The 25,360-nt window shown below is 59.6% G+C and overlaps 6 protein-coding genes across 6 annotated transcripts, besides 1 other annotated feature; 4 read left to right on the top strand and 2 right to left on the bottom strand.

The window, feature by feature from the left end:
• Nucleotides 1-191: 191 nt before the first annotated feature.
• COLE_06992 (uncharacterized protein) lies at nt 192-1,515 on the top strand (the record flags this gene model as incomplete). Its single annotated transcript, XM_018420512.1, has 3 exons — nt 192-278; nt 820-925; nt 1,343-1,515. The coding sequence occupies 3 exons, from the start codon at nt 192-194 to the stop codon at nt 1,513-1,515; spliced, it is 366 nt and encodes a 121-aa protein (XP_018276273.1).
• A 1,184-nt stretch (nt 1,516-2,699) lies between these two features.
• On the top strand, nt 2,700-3,281 carry COLE_06991 (uncharacterized protein; the record flags this gene model as incomplete). The annotated part of the gene is made up of 1 exon (XM_018419757.2): nt 2,700-3,281. The coding sequence occupies one exon, from the start codon at nt 2,700-2,702 to the stop codon at nt 3,279-3,281; it is 582 nt and encodes a 193-aa protein (XP_018276274.1).
• Nucleotides 3,282-5,341: 2,060 nt separating this feature from the next.
• On the top strand, nt 5,342-7,747 carry COLE_06990 (uncharacterized protein; the record flags this gene model as incomplete). The annotated part of the gene is made up of 8 exons (XM_018420513.1): nt 5,342-5,879; nt 5,926-6,185; nt 6,228-6,357; nt 6,431-6,672; nt 6,705-7,215; nt 7,258-7,418; nt 7,455-7,523; nt 7,571-7,747. 8 exons carry the CDS (start codon nt 5,342-5,344, stop codon nt 7,745-7,747), a joined length of 2,088 nt encoding a protein of 695 aa, XP_018276275.1.
• Nucleotides 7,748-14,662: 6,915 nt separating this feature from the next.
• Nucleotides 14,663-14,740: a sequence feature (Short protein (COLE_06989, TXT05669.1) was converted to a misc_feature.).
• A 2,363-nt stretch (nt 14,741-17,103) lies between these two features.
• On the bottom strand, nt 17,104-18,226 carry COLE_06988 (uncharacterized protein; the record flags this gene model as incomplete). Its single annotated transcript, XM_018425027.1, has 3 exons — nt 17,104-17,379; nt 17,414-18,102; nt 18,139-18,226. 3 exons carry the CDS (start codon nt 18,224-18,226, stop codon nt 17,104-17,106), a joined length of 1,053 nt encoding a protein of 350 aa, XP_018276277.1.
• A 4,643-nt stretch (nt 18,227-22,869) lies between these two features.
• COLE_06987 (uncharacterized protein) lies at nt 22,870-24,037 on the bottom strand (the record flags this gene model as incomplete). Its single annotated transcript, XM_018424878.1, has 6 exons — nt 22,870-22,988; nt 23,026-23,101; nt 23,178-23,266; nt 23,487-23,540; nt 23,585-23,730; nt 23,958-24,037. The coding sequence occupies 6 exons, from the start codon at nt 24,035-24,037 to the stop codon at nt 22,870-22,872; spliced, it is 564 nt and encodes a 187-aa protein (XP_018276278.1).
• A 402-nt stretch (nt 24,038-24,439) lies between these two features.
• COLE_06986 (uncharacterized protein) lies at nt 24,440-25,135 on the top strand (the record flags this gene model as incomplete). Its single annotated transcript, XM_018419759.2, has 1 exon — nt 24,440-25,135. One exon carries the CDS (start codon nt 24,440-24,442, stop codon nt 25,133-25,135), a length of 696 nt encoding a protein of 231 aa, XP_018276279.1.
• Between the last annotated feature and the right edge of the window lie 225 nt (nt 25,136-25,360).

The following is a 25,360-nucleotide window of genomic DNA, read 5'->3' as shown; positions in this document are numbered from 1 at the left end:
GACATCTCTTGGAATCGGACTCGGCCTCGGACTAGACGCTCTCAGACTCGCGCCCGCCCGCCCAACCCGACGCACTATATCTGTCTCTTCCCCGCCTCCGCGCGATGCTCTCCTCCCGCCCGCAGTCCCTTCTTAAACGCTTCTGGCTCACTACCCTCCGCCCCGCCACCGCCGTTCCCATCATCCCGCCCATGGCACAGCAGGCGCAGCAGGCGTCCACGTCGGGTCGCACTGCCGTGCGCGTTCCCGGACCCGTCGAGACATCGATGCAGCAGAAAGTGAGTTACGAGATGAGCGGGAGCGGGATGTGGAGCCGGGAGAGTGTGAGGCTTGTGGGTGCTGGGGAAGGCAAGTCACATGCGCTCGAATCCCTCGAAGCCTTGAAGCCCTCGATGGCCCCGAAGGCCCCGGCTGTGCTGCGCACTTGACCCGTTGCGGGCTGAATTACTCACCGATCGGACATACGTCTGATCGGAGATGACTCCAACTGTGCGCCTCGAATGTGATAGGCTTGGTGACGGCAAGGGCACGGCAGGCGAGATCTGTACGCTGCGGCGTTTACTGAGGTTCGACTTCGGTCATCTTGCCTGCATGTCCGATGCAGCTCATGCGGGTATCAGTGCGAGCCTATGAGCTCGTGCTACCTCGCGAACGCGCCCCAAAGTCGGAGCTTCTCTGCCACCTCCGCCCTATGGGCCGGGTAATGCAACAGCTTCAAGGCGGTGATTCCTCGGTGGGCGACCATCGGTTTGCCCATCAGAGAGCACTTCGCTTAGAGAGCAATATCTGTGCCTTCAGCACCGATCATGCTGACACCAGCTCATCGAGGCATTTCAGCCGCAGTTGATCCGCATCTCGAACGACTCGTCAAAGCACGCACACCATGCTGCAATGCGAGCGGCGGGCGGCGGCAACGGAGAGACCCGTGAGTGGTAGTCTATAGGGTGAAACGCTGTGTTTTGGAGCTGATCCTCGTGTTTTCCCGATCGAAACCTCGGTCATCGATCCACATCGTGATTGACATACCGCCGAACCTCACTATCCCGATGCCTCGACTATTCTTCGGTGGTCGTACTTCGTCGTCCGATCTCGGTGGCAACTCTACTCCCACCCGACGCACCCACCACTGATGTCTTGTCTCCGGATGTACCTGCCACCATCACCGCCCGACATCCTCAATCACATGACACCCCCGCGTAACGCCCGACTTGGTCACCCAATGGCATGGTGTGACGTGCACCGAACAATACCGTAAATGCTGATCGTTTGTCCATGGTCCCGACTTGGCCTTGGCGACGGCGACGATGACGACTCTATTCCCAACTGCGCGTGAATCAATCAGACTTCGCCGTCGCCATTGTCTCTTCGGCATTTGAAGGGAAGACCCAGATCGCGCGCCACCGCCTCGTTAACGGGCTGCTCAAGGACGAGTTTGACATGGGCCTGCACGCGCTATCACTGCGTCTCAAAACGCCGGCTGAGTGGGAGAAGACCGATGGTGCCCAGGCCGCATAGCGAGCCAATTTCATCTCGGCCTAGTTTAAGTTCAGAAGGTAGGTTGATGGACTGGTCGTCCTCGGCGAGACGTCGTGCGTCCTCAGAGTCAGGGGTAGAGGTGACGACTGAAGCAGCGCCAAGACGGCAGTGGTAGCACTGAAGGGGGCAGAGGCTCCAGCTCTGGCGGGTACCTTAATAGGTCCTGGTACCGTTCCATCAGAAGAGTGATGACGACTGGTTGCGATGTAGACTGTGAGCTGCGCAAGTGATGACGAGAGCGGAAGTTGATCTACGGAATGGGCAGGTAAGCAGCGGGAAAAGGTCAGGGCGGAGCTTGATAACGTCGGGAGGAGTGTACATCAGGAGAAGAAATGGGCGAAGACGTTTGGAGGCCGGTAAGTGGACCGATGGAGATATGGAGAGGGTCTAGCGTGAGAGTGACCTCAGAAGAACCGGTGAGTTGAACGGCACGAAAACCGCAGGAGACTGACGACGCAAGCATCAGGGGAGAGACGGTTCGGCGACAACACATGGAGCCGAGATTGAGTTCTGGGTCGCTTCTTGAAGCAGGGATGCGCGGCGCTGAGACAACATGTGGTACTTGTGGCGCGTGTGCTTCTATCGCTTGGGTAGCATGCGCAGCGAAGTGTTGAGCTTGTCAGGCTCTCGCGACTGCTTGGCTTGGATGGGCAGCATGCGTCGCCGCAAACAGCAAGACCCGGCAAAATCCAAAATCCATACTTGGGCCACGGGGAACTTGCTCAAACTGGGGCATAGACGATTCGGAGAGAATATACGCTCCTCCCTTGATTGTATTCAACCCTGATCTCCGTCTCCCCTCTTGCCGAATTACCCAATTGCCCACATGCGGTACTCATGTTCCACTCTTTCTGTCTCTGACTCTCTCGTGACTACTCAGATCCTGCTGGGTTCAAGCGAAGTTTTGCCATCTAGCAGCGCAGCGCAGCTCCCCAGGTGGATTACAAGTCCTCTCGGCATGCTGCGTTCCGCACCTCCCTGGCTCTTGGCACTTGTATCAGTGCGCCAGTACCAAACCCCCGGGTCGATGGTGCGGGTGGCCACAGTCTGACACCCGACAGGTGGCGTTGCGCGCTCTGGACTCACTGGTGGCGCAAGGCGCACGGGACAGCCAGACAGCGCATTCAGCGAGCTAATCGGACCCCGCAGGGCGCCCCGGGCCGATGGACATATCACAGTCCAGGACCCAGCCGAACGTGCCGGAGGCGGCGGCGTGCCGCCACAGGTTACGACAGGAGGGTCCAGTGCCTGGGCTGAGACTCGGCCTCTGTCGTGTTCATGCTCTTGCTCTTTGCTCCGCCTTTGCCGCTGCCTCTGCTTTGGGAGCCGCTGACTTCTTCCTAGCTAAATTTCTGTTAATCCGCAGAGCTCACAGGCCAGGGGCCCAACGGAAGCCGACCTTGACAACTCTGCGTCCGGCTTGGCTGCCGTTCCCCGTTCGTGCGCGGTTCCACGCGGCTGACGGGGTAACGGAGATGGACATGCCAGGTGTGTGCTGCGCCATGTCTCAATTGCTGATCCTGGTGGCGTGCGGCGGAGAGAGGCATCACTCGACATTCTTCCCTTGCACACCATCATGGCGCTGCAGAAACACCTGGTGTGGAGAAACCAACCCTGGGCATGGCTGGCACACCTCGCCCCGGCATAGGTCACAGGTTAGCAAAGACCACGAGGACACGAGGGCCGAGCGAGCACGCCGAGTTGCGCGCAAGGGCAGCAGATCACGAACCTACTGTATAGCCTAGTCATCCTGGCAGGAGTGGGTGAGATCAGCAAGTGCAACGTGCGACGCTAGTGGCTGAGCCGGGAACCACAGAAAAGTCTGTAGAGAAAGCCGATGGTAAATGTCGGCACTCGGAAGTCGGGGAGTCGGTGCAGATGACCAATGAGCCCTTCCGTGATCCCCATCATGAGAGTGTCGCAACGCGCATGCACCAACAAGAGGCAGATCTCGCTCTCCCGGCGCCCCGTCCTCGCCCGCCGGCCATCCTCCGGGAGCGCAATTCCATCCAACCTTGTCTTCCCATCGTCCGCCCTCCCATCGCCATCCCTCTCATTCCTCCTGCCCCTTTTCTGCCCTGCTGGTCAACCGGGGCAGACACCTGGCTCGTCTACTTCGCTTGGTACCCTGCCTTGTCCAGCTGTCCAACGCCCACAAACACGCTGCCTCTATCTAGCCACACCAACGCCACGCCACGCCTACTAAGCCTGAGCAACTTGCCCTCGCTCCCAGTCAGCTGCCGCGCGCCGGCCCGCGACAGAGAGTCAACTGCCGAAGCCGCATCGGCGCGTTAGCATCACCGTGTGTGAAACGCACGTCGACCTTGTCCTTTATTGTTTTAACGTTGCTTCTCTCTTCTACATCTTATTCCTTGCATTCGTCATCGGGATCCGGGTCCACGGTTCGACGGCCCGAGTGATATCACTGTCATTCCCAGTCTGGGAAGACACACGCGCCCACGCCACAGGCCCCCCCTCCCCCCCAACCCAGAACTCAGAACTCGTCGTCCCGCCAACCCCAGTTTGGGAGAGGAACATCCGCCCAGTCGGAAGCACCGGGGTCCCCTGGGCTTGTCTCAAGCTTACTGCCGCGCGGACAGCTGCCTACCCTGGCAGCCGGTCTTGCTCCAACCTCTGCTCTCGTGCGCCTTCGCCGCTCCGCAGCGCCGTCCTCCCATTGCTGGGTGTCGTGGTCTCGAACTTCAGGCAACAGAGCAGAGGCCGCCTTGGGCGCTCCCCGGCGGTCTTCGTACCGTACTTTTACTTTGTCCGACAGGCCACTGCTGTCCTGTAGGTTTCGTGGCCGTGGCGAGTGATCAAACGTTGGTCGCCTAGGTCTCATTGTGAGCTACGTTGCAAGTTGGACTGTCAACCCAATACCATTGCACTGCGTACTTGCATCTAGCAAGAGCAGAAGCAGATTGCGGGCGCTGCGCATCCCCAAGGCGACCTCGCAGCGGCACTTGGCACTTGGAATAGTTCCTCCCTTCGATCAAGGCCCCCCCCCCCCCCCCCCCCTCCTTCTTTGCAGAAGTGCAAACAACCCTGCCCCCCGCGCCCGTCTCCACCCTCCCCAATCATCACATCATCTCCCTCGACCAGTCGCGCCCCGCTGTCGCTCACCCTCGTCTTGGCCCGCATACTCGCCGCACCCACCCGCCGGCACTTGCACACACAGTCTTGTGCTCGCCAGCTCTAGCCAGCTCGAGCCAGCAGGCAGCCCAGCACTTTGGCCATTGCTCTCCCCTCCCCCACCTGCTATACCATCAACCCCACTTTCGCTATCTCTCCCCCACCCATAACGTATCAACTCCACCACCAACATCTTGCATCAACGCGCGCCATGCAGCGCGACCGCGATGACCGCGATATCCGCAGTCGCGACCGTGATCACCGCTACCCTCCACCACCACCCGATGCCCGATCATTGCCTCGTTCCTCGTCATCATTCCTCCACGGCCTCCCACCACCCATCTCGGCGAGTCCGCGAGGTTACTATCCGCCCTCACCCAGCATGCGCGATGTCCCAAGTCCCGGGCCAGCCCACGGCGAACACGTGGGTTGGGGCGCTGGACCCCATGCATCAGCGTCTCCCTCGGCCATGGACATGGCCCGCCCCGGCTCGAGTAGACGGTGGAGCCCTCCCTCCATGTCTCCACGCTTCAGCGAGAGACTTCCCTCCCTCAGCGACTATCCTCAGCCTTCCCCCGCGCCATACGCGCCCCGGCACTGGGAAGCGCCGATGCCCCCCAACCCCCTCCAGCCTCCCTACGTCAAGGCAGAGCCTTATCACCACCAGTCGCCTATGCGTGATCACGAAACATACGTTTCTCCACGAATTCACCACGGACATGAACTGCCACCTCCCCCGCCCCCGCAGGAGCCGACAGGATTGGGCGTCTCGTCACCCCACGGATCGATTGGCGCACGGCCCCAGACGGCCCCGACAACTGCCCGATCGACGTCCAAGCACCCTGCACCAAGTCCTCAGGAAAACGCTGCTCCCGAACCCAAGAAGAAGAAGCGCCGTCAGGCCTTTTCGTGTGCAGAGTGTGCTAAGCGCAAGCAGAAGTGCAACCGGGAGACTCCATGTCAACATTGTGTGAGCCGCAAGGTGCCACATCTCTGTGTGCCCAGCGCGAGGTTGGGATCTCCGCCACCCCGGTCCAAACCGAAAAGCGAGGCGGAGAGCAGCACTGCGGCGCGCGGAAAAGCTAGTGACCAGGCAACGACGCCTACCGCCTTCAACGGCCGAGTGAACAAGCTCGAGCGCATTGTCAACGCGGTGCTCAACCGCGTCGATGGCCTGGAGGGCAGCGCCGCCTTAGCCGAGTGGCGGCAGAGTAAGTACCCGGGGTAGGACGTGATAGAGCCACTGCTGACCTCAAGCCCACCAGCAGGCGCTGTCACCCACACCTGTAACCGCTAAACTCGAGCCCCGAACCTCCGCGTCACCCGCAACTTCGGGTGCGCCTGGTCGACTGGAGTCAGAGAATGGAGAAGACGCGTGGCTTGGCGGCCTCGACCGCGGCACTGTCAGCCGAAACCCGCTGCCTCAAACGGACAATCAGACCCCACTCGGTCTAGACTACCATGGATCAGTACGTGAGCAGCTGGAGGATTTTGTCGACGAGAGTAGCGCCGGCACTGTACGTTCGCAGCTGGATAGGGGATGCGCCGTTGTATTAGAGCTAATTTACCAGCTCCGCAGAGCTCTTCAAGACCTGCCTGCCAAGGACCACGCCGACAAACTGGTTGCATTTTTCTTCACAAAGGTCAACCACATCCGCTACCCGATCGACGAGCGCTTGTTCCGGCAAGGTGAGGCCGACGTCTCGGGGTGCTCCGAGGCGAATGGAGTGAGCCTAGAAATGAATGCTGACAATTCTCCTAGCCTTCGAAGCTGTGTACGCGTCAGGGGGTGAAATAACTCCCACCTCGGTGCTTGCGCTGCCATTGATTTTTGCCGTTCTGGCGATCGCGGTCAAGCTGTACCCCGATGGAGTGTCGGAAGATTGCAGCGCCGAGCGGAGACGCAAGGCCAGCTTGAAACTGTTCTGGGGCGCGCAATTTGGCATTATGTTCTCGACGTCCCTCAATGCCGAGAATATTCAGCTCGTAGAGGCGCGCATCCTCGTGAGCTCCCTCACAGAATCAACTGACATAAGATTGGCCTCTACTTGGTCCTCATGCACGAGCGACGACTTGCCGAAGGCTGGCTCCAGTTCCGCGCGGCCGTCGCCACGGGAACCGCGCTTTGTTTACATCGCGATGGCAGCCTTCTCGATCTCGATCCTTATACAACAGAGTATCGCCGCCGCCTTTGGTCGTATCTTTGTCACGCGGACGCTACGTATTCTTGTCTTCTGGGCCGCCCGGTATCCATCAACCCCGAGTTTTACGACACGAAGGAACCCAGTAATATCGAGCTATCATCCCTCGTGGGCGTCGACGTGGCGCCTCCTTCCAATCCACTTGACGAGCCGACTTTTGCCACATTCCTCATCCTTCGCAATCGCCTCGCCAGCATTGTCTCACAGATAGTGAACCAGTTTCAGAAGCTGCACGACTCTGTTCACTACAGTGACATTCAGGCGATCGATGCACAGCTTCGCAAGCTGCGCGAAGATCTTCCGCGCCACTTTCAGATGCTCACTCCGGACAAGTCGCTTGACAAAGGTAGGCTTTACCTGATTTTCAGACGGTCGACTAACGTTTAAGACCGTACCTTCCTCCCGGTGCACCGGTTCTACATCCAGACGGAGATACTGCACTTCACGATCATCCTTCATCGGCCATGGTTTTTGCGACAAGTACGCAGCGATAAGTACGCGATGTCGCGCCGGGCGTGCTTTGAGGCCGCAATAACCGACTTCAAAATTGTAAGCAAAGAGAAATAAATCCCATCTGACGTGTAGCGACAGGAGTTCCACAAGGAGAATCCCGACTTCTTTGAGACACTTCTCGGTGGCTCTTTCCGCGAATTTGTCAGTGATTCCTGCAAAGACAGTAAACGCAACATGACTGATGTCAGAACTGCGCAATGATTGCCGGTATCAACCTTCTGCTCGAGCCACACTCGCCCTACGCCTCGGACATGTGGAAGATTATGACCAACTTTACGGAGCATCACCCGTACAACCCGACAAGCGACGGCTTCAGCCGCAGGGAAGCGGCGATTGTGGGTACAAAAAGGACGCTGAAGTGCTAATTGCAGATCTATACATTGCGGAAACGAGCGTCGTCGCTGCGTGGCGATAGTGCAGGAGAGTCGGGCCAGGACGACCTCACTCATCCTTTGCAAGACAATACCTCGTTCGAGCGCGGTGGACGCACCTTGTCTCATGTCACTGGAGACTCGAGAGCAACAGGAGAATCATCGCGGCCAAGCTCTTCCGCTCCCAGTAGGGCTGCCAGCCCTACCTCGGGGCAGGGCTCACCCGCTTTGGCCAGCCAAGGACTTGAAACACCCCGATCTGATATTGCTGCCAACGCGGACCAAGTCCAGGATCTGTTCAACAAATACCTCGCTGCCAACTCCGAGTTTGGACGGGAGGGGGGCAAATCAAAGATGTTCGAGTCCTCCAGTATTGATTCAAACCAGTCACTACTCGGAGTGTTTGGCATTACCATCCCCGTCGTCGGGGTCATCGCCGACGCGGTGGAGAAAAACGGATGGCGTGACGAGGTGCCCGAGGCCAAGCTCCTCGAGCAGCAGTTTGCGGGTGACTCGAGCCTCGCTTTCGGCGCCATTCCTTCCAGTCTGTACTCGCTACGAGATGTCCTGTCTGCGGGCAAGGACGTAAATTCGCCCCAGTTCTGGAATACATTCGCCGATGGTAAGCGTACTGGCGGAGCCCCCTCCCCGCTGACTCTAGTTGTGGTAGAGCAAGCCGGCCTCGCCTGAGTGACTTTGCGCAGGCGCAAGCCACGAAGTCGGACGAGACACACGACTTCAGTGAGTACGCAATGTGCCACACGGGATCCGTGCCAACTCTGGACATCGAGCCCCTGCCACGTCACGGTAAGGGCGTTGTTGAGCTTGATTCAAAGCTGAGGCGCGTGATCCCAGGCGGGGGTGCCTCTTCCCGGATGCAATCGGATTACGTACGCTGATGCCAGTACATTTATCTGGTTTTTGATTTGGTGCCTGCATTTTGGGCCTTTTTTTCGGGGCTGGTCGCCCGATTGCGTATGTATCTCTACAGTCCCGAGCTCCCGACGAAGGGTGATGGGGCACCGCTCGGCTGCAGTGTCGGGCATAATGGCAAGCCGAGCGGAAATAGCGCCTCCGATGCATGTCGGATTATCCGGAAGCGCGAGCATGCCATTGGGCGCGTCTTGTCCGTGCACAGCGGATATCAGAGCGCGCTCGTGCATGAGCATTGGCTGTCGTGGATAGGCGGTGCAGGAAAGGCCGCCGGGAACCGCCGGGGATGTCTCGGAGTGTGACGATCGTTCCAGATACTGCGGATGCCGCGGGTCGGCGACGGAGTGGCTGAAGAGAAGACGCAAGCACGACGTGACATGACGGCAGGTGCCTCGGCGGGCATTTGCGTTCTCACATCACATCACAAAGGCGCAGCGATCACCACCGATCGGGGGCGGCCGGGGCGGCCAGCGGTGCGGAGGTATGGGGCCTGAGGTGTGGGCGAGGCCCGGCCCATATCTTCTGCGCCAGGGGCCTCTGCCGTTCCCGAAGCGGAATTCGGCGCTTTGAATCGCGCGGCATCGACGCGCCATTCTGCATGAATAGGCAGATGTGGCGCTTGGCCAAGCGAGCCAGAAGCCAGGAGCCAGGAGCCAGGAGCCAGAAGCCAGAAGCCACTGTCCGCCACACTCCCCCACCCACCTCGGCCTCCCCCACTCTCACGACTGCCACGCGCCGCCGCCCTGATATGTATCCGCGCCTTCCGTGCGCGTCGGATCGTCGGATGCAGATGCACATCCCACGGCCAGCTCGGTGTTGTGGTCGCGGGGTTTCAAGGGGCGTATGTGTCGTATCTTAGCCGCCGGTTCGTCCCCTGGTGTTACACGGCTCACGTCAGGCTGGAGGGGTGCGCAAGTAGTAATTTTCAGTTTTGCCAGGCGAACGGCGATGGATAGGTTTGGCCGACCACGCTGGCCGGACCACCGGAGCCGAGTTGATGCGAAGTGGACGCGCTACGGTGGCGCTGCGGATCTGTGAATTGGACTGGCTGATATCGGCGCGGACCCAAAAAGCTGCATGTGCTGGTGGCATGGAGATTCAAGGGCACGGGCTCACCGAAGGCCCTACGGCCGTGTACGTTCGGTATAGCGTCCCGCTATGCGGTGCGAGGACGTCTTGGAATAGAGTACGGCACATGCGAGGGTTCCTATATATTCGATATTGAGTCACGAGGCTTGATCTCAGCTGGATTGCAGGGGATGTAGCGATACAACCGGTGACAGCAAAAGCGTGAGACGAGGTGAGGACCGAGGCGCTCGTCCAGTTGCGTTGGTGACCTGGGCGCCGAACCTTAAGCGAAGAGGTTGAATAGCCGCGCCACGCAACTGACTAAGATGCCAGCGGCCGCCACAATCACCTCAACCTCGGCTTCTGGGCTCTGATCTGCCGGACGGGAGTCTTTCTGGGAACACCTGGGCAGACACATTCGCTGATCCTGGAGGATAAAGAAGCTGGCCGCGACATGCTCCGCCTGGGCGATTTCGCAGCATCAAGGGCGTGGGAGCATGGATGGCCCCCCAATCCGCACTTGCACCAAATGCAGCTCCGCTCGGCGCTGAACTGCGCTATGCGTATCGACGTCTCGCGGCGATCATCGTTTGATTGCATGACTGCATGGGGGTTAATCGATGGACTATCTCAAGATCCACTACAAGAAGGACCTACCAGCGTCTCCAAGCTCTCAAGTTACGCTGCTGGTGAGAGGTCATGAGAGAAAGCGCTAGGCAAGTTGATGCCCGCCTGACACCTGGCGGCATACTCACAGCGAGCGAACACATGGGCCACTTCTCTGCAGTGCATGGGGTGTGTGACTGGAGGCAACTACCGGCCAGCCCTGCCGCCAGTGCTCTCGACCGCCATCGAATGCGCATGAGCACCGGATCGCAGAGCAGCGGACTGCCCGACGGCTTGGTGATGATCGTGAGTCCGTCACGGAGATACGTCTCGGAGATACCATCCCAGCATCGGGAGCAAACACGGGGCGTTCGGCCGTGGCCGAGGTTCGGCTCATTTCGGCAACCAGAGACCCAGGCACATCGGCAGTCACGCGCCAATCAACACAAGAGGGGGTTTATCGCATCTGCTTCCGCTTCTGGCACTGTGCCTAGGCATGGATGTTTATTCGGCGACGCCACGGCCTCAGGCTGGCAGTAGTGCGTCATGTGTACTATGTGTACGTCGTGGCACATCGCCGAGCAAACGCTGGGGGAGGGCAACGCTTAGCGCTCCGCTTGTGGGTAAATACAGCCGTCGGGGCCGAACCGTGCGATGCGCGCGATGAGGCATGGGACGGGGAGAGGGTGGGGGGCATGGAGGGGGGTGCGGATCTGTCCCTGAGGCTCTGGAGCTACATGCCTAGATGCTCGCTTAGCTCGCTTGTTGTGGGCATGGGCGGGTGACTGACCCAACTCACCGATGTGGCGCAAGTTAATAATTATCCAAGTGTCTGACGTATGCCAGTGTTGGAGGGCAGCATCTGTGTCGCAGCAGGACCTGCCAGAGGATGCATGTGAGTGGCGCCTCGTCGCTTCCTAGCGCCGATATAGCTGCGCGGCCATGAGTGAATGCTAAATCTGGTGGGATGCGTCTGCGGCGGATCTGGCCGGATATAGGTGGCTCGACCTCAATGCACGGGGCGGCGATATGGATAAGTGGCGGTGTGGCGGAAGAGCCCTGGATGATCTGATGGGTGGGCGGTGTCAGGTGCCGCGCCGATTGGCCAAGGGCAGGCAATTTGCAATCGCGATTAGATCACCCATACCGCCGCGCAGATGCCGTCTGTGGCAGTTGGCGTTGATACCGCCACCAGGCACGTCGGCTGTTCGCTCTCTCCCGATCGCCCTCGCCTTCCGTGAACACTGAGCAAGAGAGGCGGCGTCCGTCGCGATCTGACATGAGATCTGGGTGGCCTGGCCGGTGGGGTACACACGGCTGCATGCAAGGTCGTGGGTCAACTATGCATGTCGGTGGATGAATAGCAAAAGACGACGGCTGAATATCCGCGGGCAAGGGACCGATGTCAGCGGGCGCTGATTACGATTAGGCGAAAGCGCTGACATCACACTTTGCTTTGCCATGCGAAAACTGTAAGCCATGTGGAATGCCCGATCGCTCTGTGCTCGTTGGAGAAGGGGTCAGGATGTATAGTACAATGTAGAGTATGCAGTATGCAGTAGTGGTTGGATGTGGCCAAGAGGTGTGGCAGTGATCAGAGATGGGCCAAGTATATGTTAGCATCTAATCGTGGGCGCTGATTAGGACCATGGGCAATTTTCAGGGTCTATAACTGGCCATCTGGTCATCTGCCCACGGGCTCAAACTCGGAGACTTTTCCAGGCCACGCATGGCTTCTGGGCTCTGCTCTAATGCAACTGTAATTTTGTATTCGCCTCGGTCTTGTTGGTTTGAATTGATTAGACTCTCAATCTCCATCTCCCTCTTGTTTGCACTATCTCTTCTCTTCTCTTCATCATCATCATCATTCCCTTCGTCCCCCTCAGCGTCATCCATCCCCCTCCCATCATCATCATTGTCATCCCATCATCCATCGTAAACGTCCTCGCCCCCACCCCATTCACATACGAGTGTCAATCTACTGAGATATCACTACTGCCCACCCCCCTCGGTTTGCCACCCATCCTCTCAAACCATCCATACCTCGCCTTGCATTATCAATCAGCCTCCGCTCCCCATCCATTCATCTTCCCCATTCCACATCCTCCTCACTCACTTCTATTCATCGACCACCTACACTCTAGACTTTGCAAACTTGCACGCACGCACGCACGCACGCAGGCACGCAAACCATACCCAGGCAAAATCCAACTGTACGTTGCTTTGATGCCTCCCCTCTCTTCCCTTGCTTTTTTATCTCCCCCCCGCCTCCTCTTGTCCTCTGCCCATCTCTGTCAATCATCCGTCCGATTTGTCTCTGTCTCTGGCACTTGCACTCTCGGCCCAACCACTGTCACCCCGTTTCTCCATGCGGGTTGTGACTCGCTTGATCCCTTGCGTATCCCAGAATCATATTCACAGTCTGCGGTTTTGATCCTGGAGCTCGGGCGAGTCGGCAGATAACGCCACCCATCCCACTCCCCCCCCCCCCCCCCCCCCCCCACCCGCAGTCACGGGCCTCGGATGCGCTTTTGATCCTACCATCCCATCATGCCCTTGGGGCCAACACTATGACTACGTACAGCAGGCGTCAGGCAGATCTCGACTCTTATCGAGTATGAGCGGTGTCTAAAGTGTGTGGACTGGGCTTGGCAGGAGGGAGAGTACTTTTGGTGATGGAGATGGTTCGGTGATTGCATGGCCATGCGAAGTGTGGTGGCCGCCAGCCGCCGACCGCCGACTGCCGACCGCCGACCGAGCGATCGGAAAGTAGGTCTTGTCTTTGCCGTGGGTCGCTGGCCGCTGGCCGCTCTGGGATTGTGCGCCTGGGTGGTGGGTGGTGGGTGGTGGGTGGCCTTGTGGGCTTTTGTGATGTGTGCCCTGATTATCCCGCGTTATCCGCCAACCACGGACAAGCATTCCCAAATCACCCAATCCTCCTCTCCTCGGCCCCCCTCTCACTCCTTTCATCCCCCCACCTTGCCTTGCTGCCTCTTTCTCTCCCTCTCCAACTCGTATACCCCTCCATCCACCTCGTCGGCAGTCACTGATCAATGCCAGACGCTATGCCGAACGCCCCCACGGCGACCTCCCCCAACCATCCCCCTCACAGCCCCATCACCGCCACTTCTGCTTCGCCAACCTCGGCAAAGCTTTCTCCCCGCGCTAGCCTCTCAAATCCAATCTCCCCTATCGCCCGTTCCTCACAACTCGCCGGCTACCAACACTTTGCCGCTTCCCGCGTATCGGGCACTCGCGGCTCTCTAGGTACCCAAGCAGACGAAGAAGAGGACGAACTCGACGACGACGACGACGACAACGACGACAACTCGCGACCCACAAAGCCCACCTCCGCTGCATCCCCTGCTGCTCCTGCAACAGCGGCTGCCTCAAATTCACCCACCGCTACATCAAGTAACGGACCTCCGCCGGCATCATCCAACGGCTACAACATGAGCTGGAGGAAACCTCTGGGCGGCGGCCGTTGGGGCGCGGGGTTCGGGGCGTCCAACGAACGCGGCGGTGACGAAGACACTCCAGAGTCCGAGGCGCCCGCAACGGCAACGCCCGCTATCGGTTCCGAGGCTCCGTCTGCAGCCGTCTCACGCGCTGGCTCCGTTGCGCCCAAGGAGGAGATCGAGTCTGGTCCAGGCACCCCAGCGACAGAGGAGAATGGAGAAAAACCGAAACGGAGGACGTCCAGGAGGTCGACTGCTCAGCCGAAAAGGGAGGACGATGAACCGGCCGCCAAAAAGATCAGGTCCATCGGTCCCAGCACTCCCCCAGAGCCGTGTGCTCCCGCCAAACCTGGCTCTTGTCCAGGTGATGGCCGCTGTAACGGCTCGGGTGGCAACGCGGCGTGTGAAGGTTGTCCCACGTACAACAACACTTTGGCCACACAACAAACGAGCGCCTCCGGCCCCGCCGAGGGTGTCGAACGTCCCTCCGCCAAGCCATCACCGGCAGCTGATCGACCTCCGGAGCGATCCCACCCGTGGGGCCTTAGTCTCATGGCTGGCTTGGGACCTCGCTCGTCTTCGTCCGTCACCAACGAGGCCCGGTACCCGCCTTCCGGTAGCTCGGCGGGCCATCAGCAGGGCACATCGGCTCCCGCTCAAGGCAGCAAAGCCGGCACGCCGGCCGATGGCAAGCAAACTAATCCCACCTCGCCTGAATCGGACGCGGCAGACAAGCCGCCGATCCAGGGGGGCGGCACGCCTGCTGGCAACGGCTTGGCGGCCACGCCTGTAGGTATGAGCTGCAGAAACTGCGGCACCAGCACGACTCCACTATGGCGCCGTGATGAGGAAGGTCGCCCTCAGTGCAATGCCTGCGGTCTCTATCACAAGCTTCATGGCGTCCCCCGCCCAGTCGCCATGAAGAAGACCGTCATCAAACGCCGCAAACGTGTGCCAGCTGTCGCGACCGCAGCTGCTCCCGGCCGCGCCGGCTCCGCCGGTGCTCCACCCCCGCCCCCCCAAGCTCAAGCTCCAGTCGCACACAGCAATCCGTATGACGACAAGGCGCGCCCGTATGGCATGGGCTCACCCTGGGGCCACAGTGCTGCGCAGCGAGACATGGACCCAAGACGTAAGAACATTCCTCTCATCATTCCGACTGCTGGGAACAACTCGGAGCGCAAGAAGCCTTGGTGGATCGAGGACCGCCGTGAACGGGACGAGAAGGAGCGCGAGCATGGAGAGGTGAGTCACTTTTCTGCGGATGTTTGCTAAACAATTAGCTCTCGTCGCACCAGCTAGCTGCGGAAACTCTCCTCTCGATCGCTCCTCAAACTAAAGCGGCAGCAAGCGTCTCCCCTGAGATTGGCCGAGACAAGCTGTCGTCTTCGGGGTCGGCACGGCTCGAGCCCGGTTCCCATCGCATGGACGTCGACTCGAAGGATGACGCTATGCGCGGTGTCAAGCGAAAGGCCGACGAGGACAATCATCTTCCCAGCGCCCACAGCCTAGGATTGGTCGGTCTCGCTGGGGAGAAAGAGCGCGAGCGCTCGCGGGAGCGATACTCGCGCTCTCCCCTAGCGCAGACAACGGACGGTCGTCCGCCCGCCGCGGCCAGCCCCGCCGCACCAGCACCTGCCACGGCCGCTTCTCGTTTGAACGCGAGCACCACGTCTAGCACGACGGCCTCCCCCACCTACACTCCACGCTACTCCATTTATGGACCGAATCCACGCGACTCGGCTATCGGCTCACCGTGGTCCAGCCTTACTGCTGGACGGTATGGGGGCGGCTTCAGCTTCGGTCGGCGTGAGCTCGGATCCTCAGCGGGAACCCCAGCCGCCAGCTCGGCACCAAAGCCAACGCAGCTGTCCCCGCCGCGCCGTCCCTCGCCAGAGATCACTCGCGACGCAAGCGTCTCCCGCTTCTATGGAGGCGGTGTAGGTGGCGGTGTTGGTGTTGGTGGCAACTCGTCATCGCTGTCTTCATCCTACGGCCACTACAGCATGGGACGGAGAGAGTTGGACGAGCACCTGAATCAGCTGCGCGAGGGCAAACGCTGGCTTGAGAGCATGATTGCCAAGACCGAAAAACTCATAACCGTGGTTGAGGGCAAGATCGAGACAACTACTGCGCCCACAGGCCCAGCTTCGGCCCCTACGACGGTTGCTGCTGGCGCTGGTGTCTCTACGGCCGGTGGTGCGCGCCCCAGCAACGAGGACTGGGAGTTCGAGGAGCGCGAAAGGCAAAGGCAACGCGAGTTTAAGCGCCTGGAGGAGGAGGCTCAGCGCGACCGCCTGGAGAAGGAGCGGCGAGACAAGGAGCGTGCCGCGCGCGAGAAGCAGGCAGCGGTGCCTGCCGAGCCCGCGCAGCCCCCTCCCCGCCCCGACTATGGGCTGTATGACCGTGGGCGGCAGGGTCGCACCGATGCCGAGCGACGCGACCTGCTGCTTGCCCGCCGTGTGCCCGCCACTTCGCCAACTGCGCCGACCGCGGCTGCGGCGGCGAACGGGCGCCCACCCAGCACGGGCGCGGGTGAGCGCGAGCGCGAGCGCGAGCGTGTTGCTGCGCCGGCCAAGACGACAGGACTTTGGGACCGAGAGCGCGCGGAACGTGAGCGTGAGCAGGAGGTAGGCGGCAGTGGAGCGAGTGTCGCGCTCCCGCGCCGTGAGCAGGGCCGGATGGGCCGGGGGCTGTGGGCTTTTGAGTCGTCGCGATAGTTTAGTGATTTGTAGCTGTAGTGATGTTGACATTGGTTCATCGCATTCGGAGAAGTGGGAGACTGACGGTCCAAAGACAGATGTCAAGACAACTGATGAGTGGACATCATCGGATATCCTTGATGCTCACGCTGGATGTACGGGATATATCCGCTCGCCCGTGTCGCTCCAACATCTTGAAGGTGCCCCAGGATGATTCCAAATACTCTGAATAAGTGGAAAACTGGACGTCATGTGTTACCGCGGGCTAGCTGTCTGAGTGGTTGTTTTGGGAATCAAATGAGATCTCTGACGTTCTGCATCAATGTCCACCCGATGGCGGTCACCCGCGCCGAGAACAGGCAGCCACCTCCATCCCGGAAAATTGTCGGACGTGCACTGCATCACACAGGCCAGAGCATGGGAAGCCGTGTGCGCAGTATGGCCGAAGGTGCCTCCACTGCAACGCTCACGCTTTTACCCGTGCAAAAAATATAAATACAAACCAGATATGCATCATCCGCAGGCCGAGACCTCGGGCTCGACGACAGACTATAATTGAACCTAAAGTAAGAGAAATATGTTATCACATGGCGGTGCCAGAGCTCGCGCTCGCGGTGCGCGTCTTCTCAGCCTTTTCGGCATTTGCTCTCGCGCCGCGCTTAGCCACCGCCTTTCCGATCTTCGAGTCGGAGAACGTCCATGACGGATTGCGGTCGGTAAGGAACTCGTGCTGCAACAGCTCGATGGCAGTGGGGCGGTCTCGCGGGTTGATGGCGAGGCAGCATTGGTACAGGAACTTGAGCGCCACAGGGGAGAGCTGCACGTCGTTGGGAAGCCGGGGGGTGCAGCGATGGAAGAGCTGGTGTCAGCGGGAATAGGGCAAATGAGCTTACATTCAAAATCACAGTCATCTGCTCCTGCACGTCGTGCCATGGGCGCGCGCCCGTCCACATCTCTAGGACGACGCATCCCAGCGACCAGATGTCTACCTTGCCGCTATAGCTGCTTGCGCCTTGCGGCGCGATAATTTCGGGTGCCATCCAGAAAACCGAGCCCTTCATCATCGTGCCGTTGTTGTTCGAGTCGTACACGTCCGCCGTCTGCTTCGAGATGCCAAAGTCAGAGATTTTGCACACACCGCTCGCGTCGACAAGGATGTTGTCGCCTTTTAGGTCGCGGTGCCAGATACGTTTGTCGTGCAGGTAGGCTAGGCCTTCAAGAATCTGGCGAGTAAAGTATTTGACCAGCTGCTCCTCGAAACGACCCAAGTCGGGCGTGCGGTAGATGGCGGCAATGGTGCCTCCCGGAACATACTCCAGGAAAATCGACACATACTTGGGACTCGTCTCGTAGCCAAGGTAGGCGACGATGTTGGTGTGGTACAAATCCTTGAGGAGGGTTATCTCGCCCTGCAGAGCATCGAGCATGCTCTTCTGCCGTGGGTCGACCGTGCCGTCACCAGACTGCACCTGCTCCACCTGCTTAACTGCCATCATGTCGCCTGAAGTGACATTGAAAGCGAGGTATACTCGGCCGTACGACCCCTTCCCAATCAAGCGGCCCTTGATCCAGTTCAAGGTAACTGGGGTCAGCGAGCCCATGGAAATGTCTCTCTCACCCGGTCGGCCATCCGAAGACGGGGACTCAGGGACTGTAGGCGGAATCTGGTTGTCCTGAGTAACCTCGACTACCTTGTGGCCCCACATGCTCGAAGTACGATGCACGCCGGCTTTATTGTTGGCCTGTCGTGCAATCTCATGGTTGCCAGGACTGCTTGCCCCTTGCTTTTTCATTGACCGCACGCGAAGGTCGGCGACTGTTCGGATGGAGCGACGGTGCTCTGTCCTGTTGAAGGGAGATGCAGCTGCGTTTGCGACAGCCTGGACACCCGCCTGCAGAGCGCCACGTAGATTATTCCTCGGTGCCTCGTCCAACCTGGCATTCTGCACTGTGGAAGGCGTTGGTAGGTATTGGGGGGGGTCCGACGTAGCTCGACGGTATGTGTCGCCAGCGTTGCGCGGTGAACTGGAGGACGGGGTGGGGGGCGTTGACAAGGCGGCCGGGTCCACGAAAGGCTTGTCAATATCAATCTTGGGGAAGAACTCCTGGATATGCTCGTAGAGCTGCTCGGGTTCTGGACGAACGCGCCAATCATTTCCGGGGACGCGGGTGCTGAGCGGCTGGACGCGCTGGATGCTGCCAGTGTCACTCTCGGAATCCGAGGAAAGATCCGCCCCACCGCCTGGGGCCCGTGGAGATGGTGTCGTAAGTGAATTGGAGTCGGTGAACAGTCCTTCGGAGTGGGTGACAGGTCCATGACCATCGATGAGGGGGTCCCAGCGGCCCCATCGGGGATCTCCTAATCCTTGACCGGGTATGAGGGTCGACTCGTCCCCCAGGGGAGGCCGGATTGTGTTAGATTGGGAAGTGATGGTGTCATGGATAGAATTGCTATCCCGCGCTGAATCGAAGGCCGGGTTTGCAGCCGGCCAGTGTCCAGGAGGTACGTAATGATGATTATGCACAGAGTTGCTGTCTTTCGATTCAGGCCCTGAGGGCTCGGCATGATACTGGTAGCCATAGCTTTGTCCGAATGACACGGATGGGTCAGGAATGGGCCATGGCTGGGTCGGTTGGGGTGATGGAAACCGAATAAAAGTACCGTTCGCAACACCGAGATCATGATCATGGTGCGTATTCTGGTATGACTGTGGCTCCAACGTGATTGATGTCGACGAGCTGCCTTGCTGCTCTGAACCGGTCGGGCGGGTGGAGTTGACGCGATGCGGGTTGCGTGTCTCGGGTTGACGTTCTTGATCGCGGGTTGATCCATAAGTAGGAGGCGGAGGGTACCTACTCGTCGAGTTCGTGCTGTGAATGGGCGACGGGGCTGTCTGTGTCCTGATCGGATGCGGGTGAGGCGTCTGCGTTGGCTGGGGCTGTTCGGACACTCGACGGTCTATATGCATCCGAGGGTCTGGATCATACGATGATGAACCGGGAACCCAGGGCTCGGTGACTGTGGTTGCCTTGGAGAAATGCGTACGGCGGTCGGCTCGATCTATATAGAACATGGCACTCCGATCTAGGCCCGGAGTGGACGGCTGCATCGTCGTCTGCGGCGATGCAGCCGGCGTTTGCGGCTGTTGCTGTTGCTGCTCTTGTTGTTGTTGCTGCTCTTGTTGTTGGTCCTGCGCTTGTTGTCGCTGTAGTTCAATCTGTTGCATCAAATGCCAGACTTCGCGTTCGCTTGCTTGCTCTTGCATGGCTAGTTCTTTGTCGGCCGCTTCACGGACTTCACGCTCGATCTTAGCCTGCTGCGCCTCCTCTGCCTCCTCCCAGCACAGTCGTAGAATCATCTCCTTGCTCGCTGGGTCCATATCTGGATCGCTGATAGCAGCCATTGCGGCCGGGTTCGAGATGTCCTGGGAAAAAGTTGATGGACCGGCCGACGGCGCTGTTGATAGGCCGACATGGGAGGAGCCTGACGGAATGAGGTGTTGGCGATAGACGCCCTCGTCGCCGCCGTGAGGACTGGGCGACGATCTCGCACCAATGATGCCAGGCTCGTGGTCAGACGTCGGTTGGAGAAAACCCCGTTGTGCCGAGTCGGATCGCGATCTGCTTTGGACGCCTGCTCCCGAGTCATCAGAGCTGTTGATGCGGTTCATGGTGTATAGGCTTGAGGACGAAGATGCAGCTGTTGCAGCTCCGAGCGGTGAGACACTGGAAGGGGCAGTGACAGGAGGAGAAGAGTCATAGTAGGAGGGAGGTTGGTCGATGGGGGGTGCGTATGACAATACAGGGTCCGTGCTTGCTCGTGTGGGCTGGACGGGAACTGCTGGAAGCGGCGGGCGATTTGACGAGGCTGGCAAATTGCGTGCTGATGATTGACTGGGATGCGAGAGGGGCGAGTGAGCCGGAGCGTGGTCCGTTATCGGGCTCGTATAAGCCTTTCGGTGTCGCTGGGGCTGGGGAGGCGGCTGAGGTGGTCCCCTGTGCTGTTCGCTACCACCTGCTGCGGGAGTGGGATGTGGCAGCGGTGGCGAGATGATAGGCGCATTAGGAATGACGAGTTGACGAGTTGCACTCAATGATCCGGTCACGGCAGAAGGACTGTGACCGTTCTGCCGCTGAGCGATTGCGGAATGGGCCGCGGGGTAGACACCGCCTTTGTGCGGTAGTGGGAGGGACGGAGGGCTGGTGCCACTGGATCCGGCAGCAACAATTGGATCCGAGTTGCGGGTGTGGCTAAATGGGACAGAGGAGTGTACGCCTGAGCCAGCGCGAACGGGAGAGTTACGCACTGGAGAGACGCGAATAGGGGACGGTTCCTCGTCACTGGGGGAATCGTCAGGATTGGCGACCTGCAAGGTTGGCGTGGGCATAGGCGGTCGCCGCCTTCCACGGTTTCGCCCCAAGCTCATCGCCGACGCCGAAACGGGGGTCACGGGCGCCACGGTTGGCGACACGGCCAAAGTGGGTGCTTGTCTGCTAACCATTGTGCGTCATTCGTCTAAGAGGCTGTGGTATGCGCTGCCAGCAAAGCCTATGTGGGTGAGCACCAGGAAGGTTGCGCAGGTAAGAAACGTGCGCAGCGGAGGAGCCAGGTGCGGCACGGACGTGGAATGGGCGTAGAGTGGAGGTGAACGGCGAGCGCAAGTGAACAGGGAGAGGTTCGAGTGAGGCTGATGACGATCCGACGAGAGTATGGTCGCGTCCGTCGTTCACAAACTCCAAGGCCGTTGATGAGTTAGACTTGTGGTTAATGAGCAAGAGTCGAGCTCGGCCCTTGAATATTGAGAGAGGGGAGAGGTGAAACAGTGGTGTGGCCGCGGCGGAAATTGCTGCTGGCGACTTGGAGGCGAACACACGAGCGCAAGCGGCAGGTCACCCCGAGTTCGGGAAACGCAACGCAAGAGGCTTTGTGATACTGGAACGAGAGGTTGCGTGGGCGAGGCAGGGCGAGAATGGGCTTATGGGAAAGGGGGAGAGAGTGAAAGTAGAAGGGGATCGGTATGATATGAACAGCCGCACTTGGCTGGCGACTGGGCAATGGTAATGGCAAGAGTGTGTGTGTGGGGGATTGCGAATGTCTTGCGGTCCTGGCAATGGTTCAAGCTCGGAGGCGATGTGTGAGATGAGGTGGGCGTGAGAGCGACGACTAGGCGTGAGGGGGGGGTTGGAGAGTGAGGGAGGGGCTGGAGATTGAGGAGGAGAATGGAAAGAGAGGGGGAGGGGGGGGGGCTGTGAGAAGAGGGATGGGGAGGGGAGTCGAGGTGTTCTGGTGGAATCTCAAGGCCGAGGGGCTTGGTGTGGCTGTGGTGGCGATTCGTGTTGAGCGGAAGGTGAGTGAGTGAATAGGGGGAAGTGGTGCAAGAGGAGAGCGTAGAGGGATGAGATGGATGAGATGGGTGAGATGGTCGAGAGGTCGAGAGGTTGATGGTGGAGACGACTAGCTCGACGACTTGAAGAATGAATGAATAGATGGATGGCGGAGGAGGACGACGAGGACGAGGAGGAGCAAGGCCAGGAAGGGCGGCGGTGTAGGTCCCCCCCCCGCCCGGCCGGCCAGCCTCGGTTGCCACCCTTGTGCATCACATTTTGTTTCATCCTCCCCTATTACTCGCTCCAAGCAGTGAGAATCTCGAGAGTGGAGACATTTCCCCCTTGTCCCTGTAACCCCTCGTCGTCATCATTCAACCTCCAGCTTTGCTCTCGACATCTCTCATCTATCATCTCTCATCTCTCATCTCTCATCTCCATCATCACCACACACATCACCACCATCCAAGCTTACAAGCTCCCCCTCATGCAGCCAGCTTCAACTTTTTCTGTCATCTGTCACCTCCAGTAATCAGCTTTCTAGCCAACAGGCCTGCGGCGGTAATTAGCGGCTTCTACTTGCCGTCATACCAATCATGCCAAGCCGTGACAGACTTGCCACAAATTGTTGTATCCCAAGTCTCACACCACCAGCTGCGTACTCCTCTTGCACGCATCCTGCACTTATGTATCAACGCCTCGAAACTATCCAATGCAACTCTCCCTAAACCTACCATGTACAACACGTCCAGCTCCATCCATACCATTCACCTCATCTGCCGCACGGCACGCATACTCCCATCCCATCCCTCCATCCCTTCGATCCTCCATACCTTACCAACATCACCCGCAGCCGACCGAACGCGTCAGCACTCGCGTCATGTTTTGTACGCGCCCAGCCTTGCTAACACTAGACGAACTGTTCCGATTCCAACACTTGGGCAGTTGGCCTCGGACGTCGGCTCGCCGCCCCCTATGTGCCCTGTACATGTACAACACATGCACTCCCCAATCCGCTGCCGGATTAAAGGAACCGCACGCCGTCCCCTTCGCCGTCCCCGCTGCGGATAAGCTGCGCCTTGCCCTTCTTGACGAGTGTCTCGAGGCTGCGCCGCAGCAACTGCGCGGGGAGTCCGGCGAATTCTGATGTCAGCGTTCTGGCAACAGAGGCCGGGCTCACCCGCTGTGTACGACGCGTCCCCATCCGTGATCTCATAGAAGGTCATGATTGTTCCCGTCTGGCCGCTGTCGCTTGCCTGTCGTTAGTGTGGCTGCGGTAGTGAAACAGGGTAGACTCGCATGCCAATGGGGCCGCGAATCTCGGAAACTCACCCAGTCGTGAATGACTTGACCCCATTCCTCGGGCTTGCGCCAGTAGAGCAAGTATGTGCTGGCCCCTTTGGATTCGGGTGCGGCGGTCCCTGGCGTAAGCACTCGTATGCAACGAACGAAGCGAGCGGATCCTCGAGGCGTGAGCCCGGTGTGGTCGAAGCGAGGAGTTGCGGATGGGGCCAGGAGGAGAGTGATCAACGAGTTCCGCCGGGAGTGTCTACAACTCTGACGTGCTGTGGGACCAGCAGGCGAAGGGATCCGCACGCGTCTCCGATCTAACACAGTCTCCTGCACGGCGTGGCTACGTACCTTGCTCCGCCATGTGCGCTAGAACCTGCCGAAGCGCAGGTGGAAGGAGGCGGCCTGATGTCAGCTCGACACGGCGAGCTGGTGGAGCTGCGACGCACGCTGGATCTTGCCATTGGTGAACACTTCCCCGGGTTCGGGCGAGTCGGCATTGACGCTGAATACTCGGTCGTGCTTTGCCCAGCCGAGAATGATTTCAGACCAGAGAGTAAGCTGGTGTGCTTGCGTTGAGGGATTGGGCTGGAGGCTTGGGTCAGCGAGCTGCGATCCGCGCGGTACGAGCCCCGATGAGCAAGCAAGAATATCAGCGGGGTGCAGCGAGCCTTAATAAGCAAGCCGGTGTCCGTACGTGGCGCAGGGAGCCTAAGAGCTCGCTGGCGATGTCGAGAGTGTGTCGTGTCGGCAGTGGGGCGGACGCTCAGCTGGCCCAATCCTCCCACCTCTCGCCCCCGGCCGCTCTGTGTGCGGACTTACGTGAAAAACGGAGGAAAGCTCCAGATGGCCGGGAGAACGTATCCACTCTTTGTCGCTGACGAGCGCAGTGGTTCGGCCATGGTGGTGTTGTTGACGATTGACGAATCGTGAGCGGATATACGTCGGGAAGTGGGCTGGTGGAGGTCCGTACGCGACTTTCACCCGCCCTGCTCGTCTCGTCGATGATTCTCATCTCACAATCTCACAATCTCTCTCATCTGCATCACACGCACACTATCCAGCTGCGTCTTGTCAGCACCTTCCAAGGCCTTACCATTCTCACTACGGCCTACGTGCGCGGGCGATCTCGGCTGCGACAGCATCACGGCACTCCGTCCGAGGTGACAGACATCCCCGTCCACCTGCTGTTGTCGGGCCCGCCTTCCTCGGCGTCTTTGCTCTCACCCGCGACGTCTGCAGCACCGCCCTTTCTTGTGCCATTGCACTCACTGTGATCTATCATACTCGCAAGACGCGCCGCCATGCAACCCGCCGACGCCACTACCCACTCCCAGGCCTTCTTCTGCCGGTGGGACTACTGCACGGTCTCCTTTCCTACATTGTCGGCCCTATCCGCGCACCTCCGCGAGCACATTGCCAGCGAGCGCCCCGTGTATATCCCCGTCGCGCGGCGGCGGCGAGCCAACGGCGGGTGGGTGCTGGATGCCTCGGCGTCAACCATGCCCTCTTTCCCATCGAACTCTTTTCCAAGTCCCAGCCAGCCCCACACACACACTCAAAGCTCGCATGCATCCCGACCTTCGATCGACGACTTCCTACCTCCCGCCGACGTCTCGGATCTGGGCTTGGGGGTGGGCGTCGAGGTCGACTTTGACGCCTTCCTCCGCTCCCCTAGTCCGCGGTTCACCTCAACGCCTCTGAGCCAGATTCCTCTGCCCAGCCACCCCTCCGCCCCCTCCGCCACCCAGCCCTCCGCCCCCTCCGCCACCCAGCCCTCCAACGCCCAGCGACAACAGCCGAGTCAGAGTGACGTGAGTAGCGGCGCCCTCGTGTCGCCTCCGAACTCTATGCTGCCGCCGACCCAGCCGCCCCCGCCTGCTACATCCGAGTCGAACGTGAGCGCCTCACCGCGCACATCCCTCCAGTTCGGTGCGGCCGAGACGCCGCGGCGCGTGAGCGCTGGTGGTGTAGGATTTACCTGGGGATCGGGGAAGTAGTCTGGGGATGAAGATGCGAAACAGATTGGCGTAGAGTGGGCGGTCCGACATGTACAAGGTATTCGCTCATAGGTCCTAGATGTATCAATGATCAATAGCAATGTTATGGGTACAAGATGTAAATAAGATGTGACAAATGGTGTAGGGGCGACGACATGCAAGTTCGTGGATCTAGATGGCCTGCTCTTGCAGTCGATTTGGTGCGCTTGCGATCGCACCACCCTG

Source organism: Cutaneotrichosporon oleaginosum (genome assembly GCF_008065305.1).
Source record: "Cutaneotrichosporon oleaginosum strain ATCC 20508 chromosome Unknown ATCC20508_contig06, whole genome shotgun sequence".
Taxonomy (NCBI): domain Eukaryota; kingdom Fungi; phylum Basidiomycota; class Tremellomycetes; order Trichosporonales; family Trichosporonaceae; genus Cutaneotrichosporon; species Cutaneotrichosporon oleaginosum.
The sequence above is the reverse complement of the archived record's forward strand: the minus strand, read 5'-3'. Positions and strand labels throughout refer to the sequence as shown.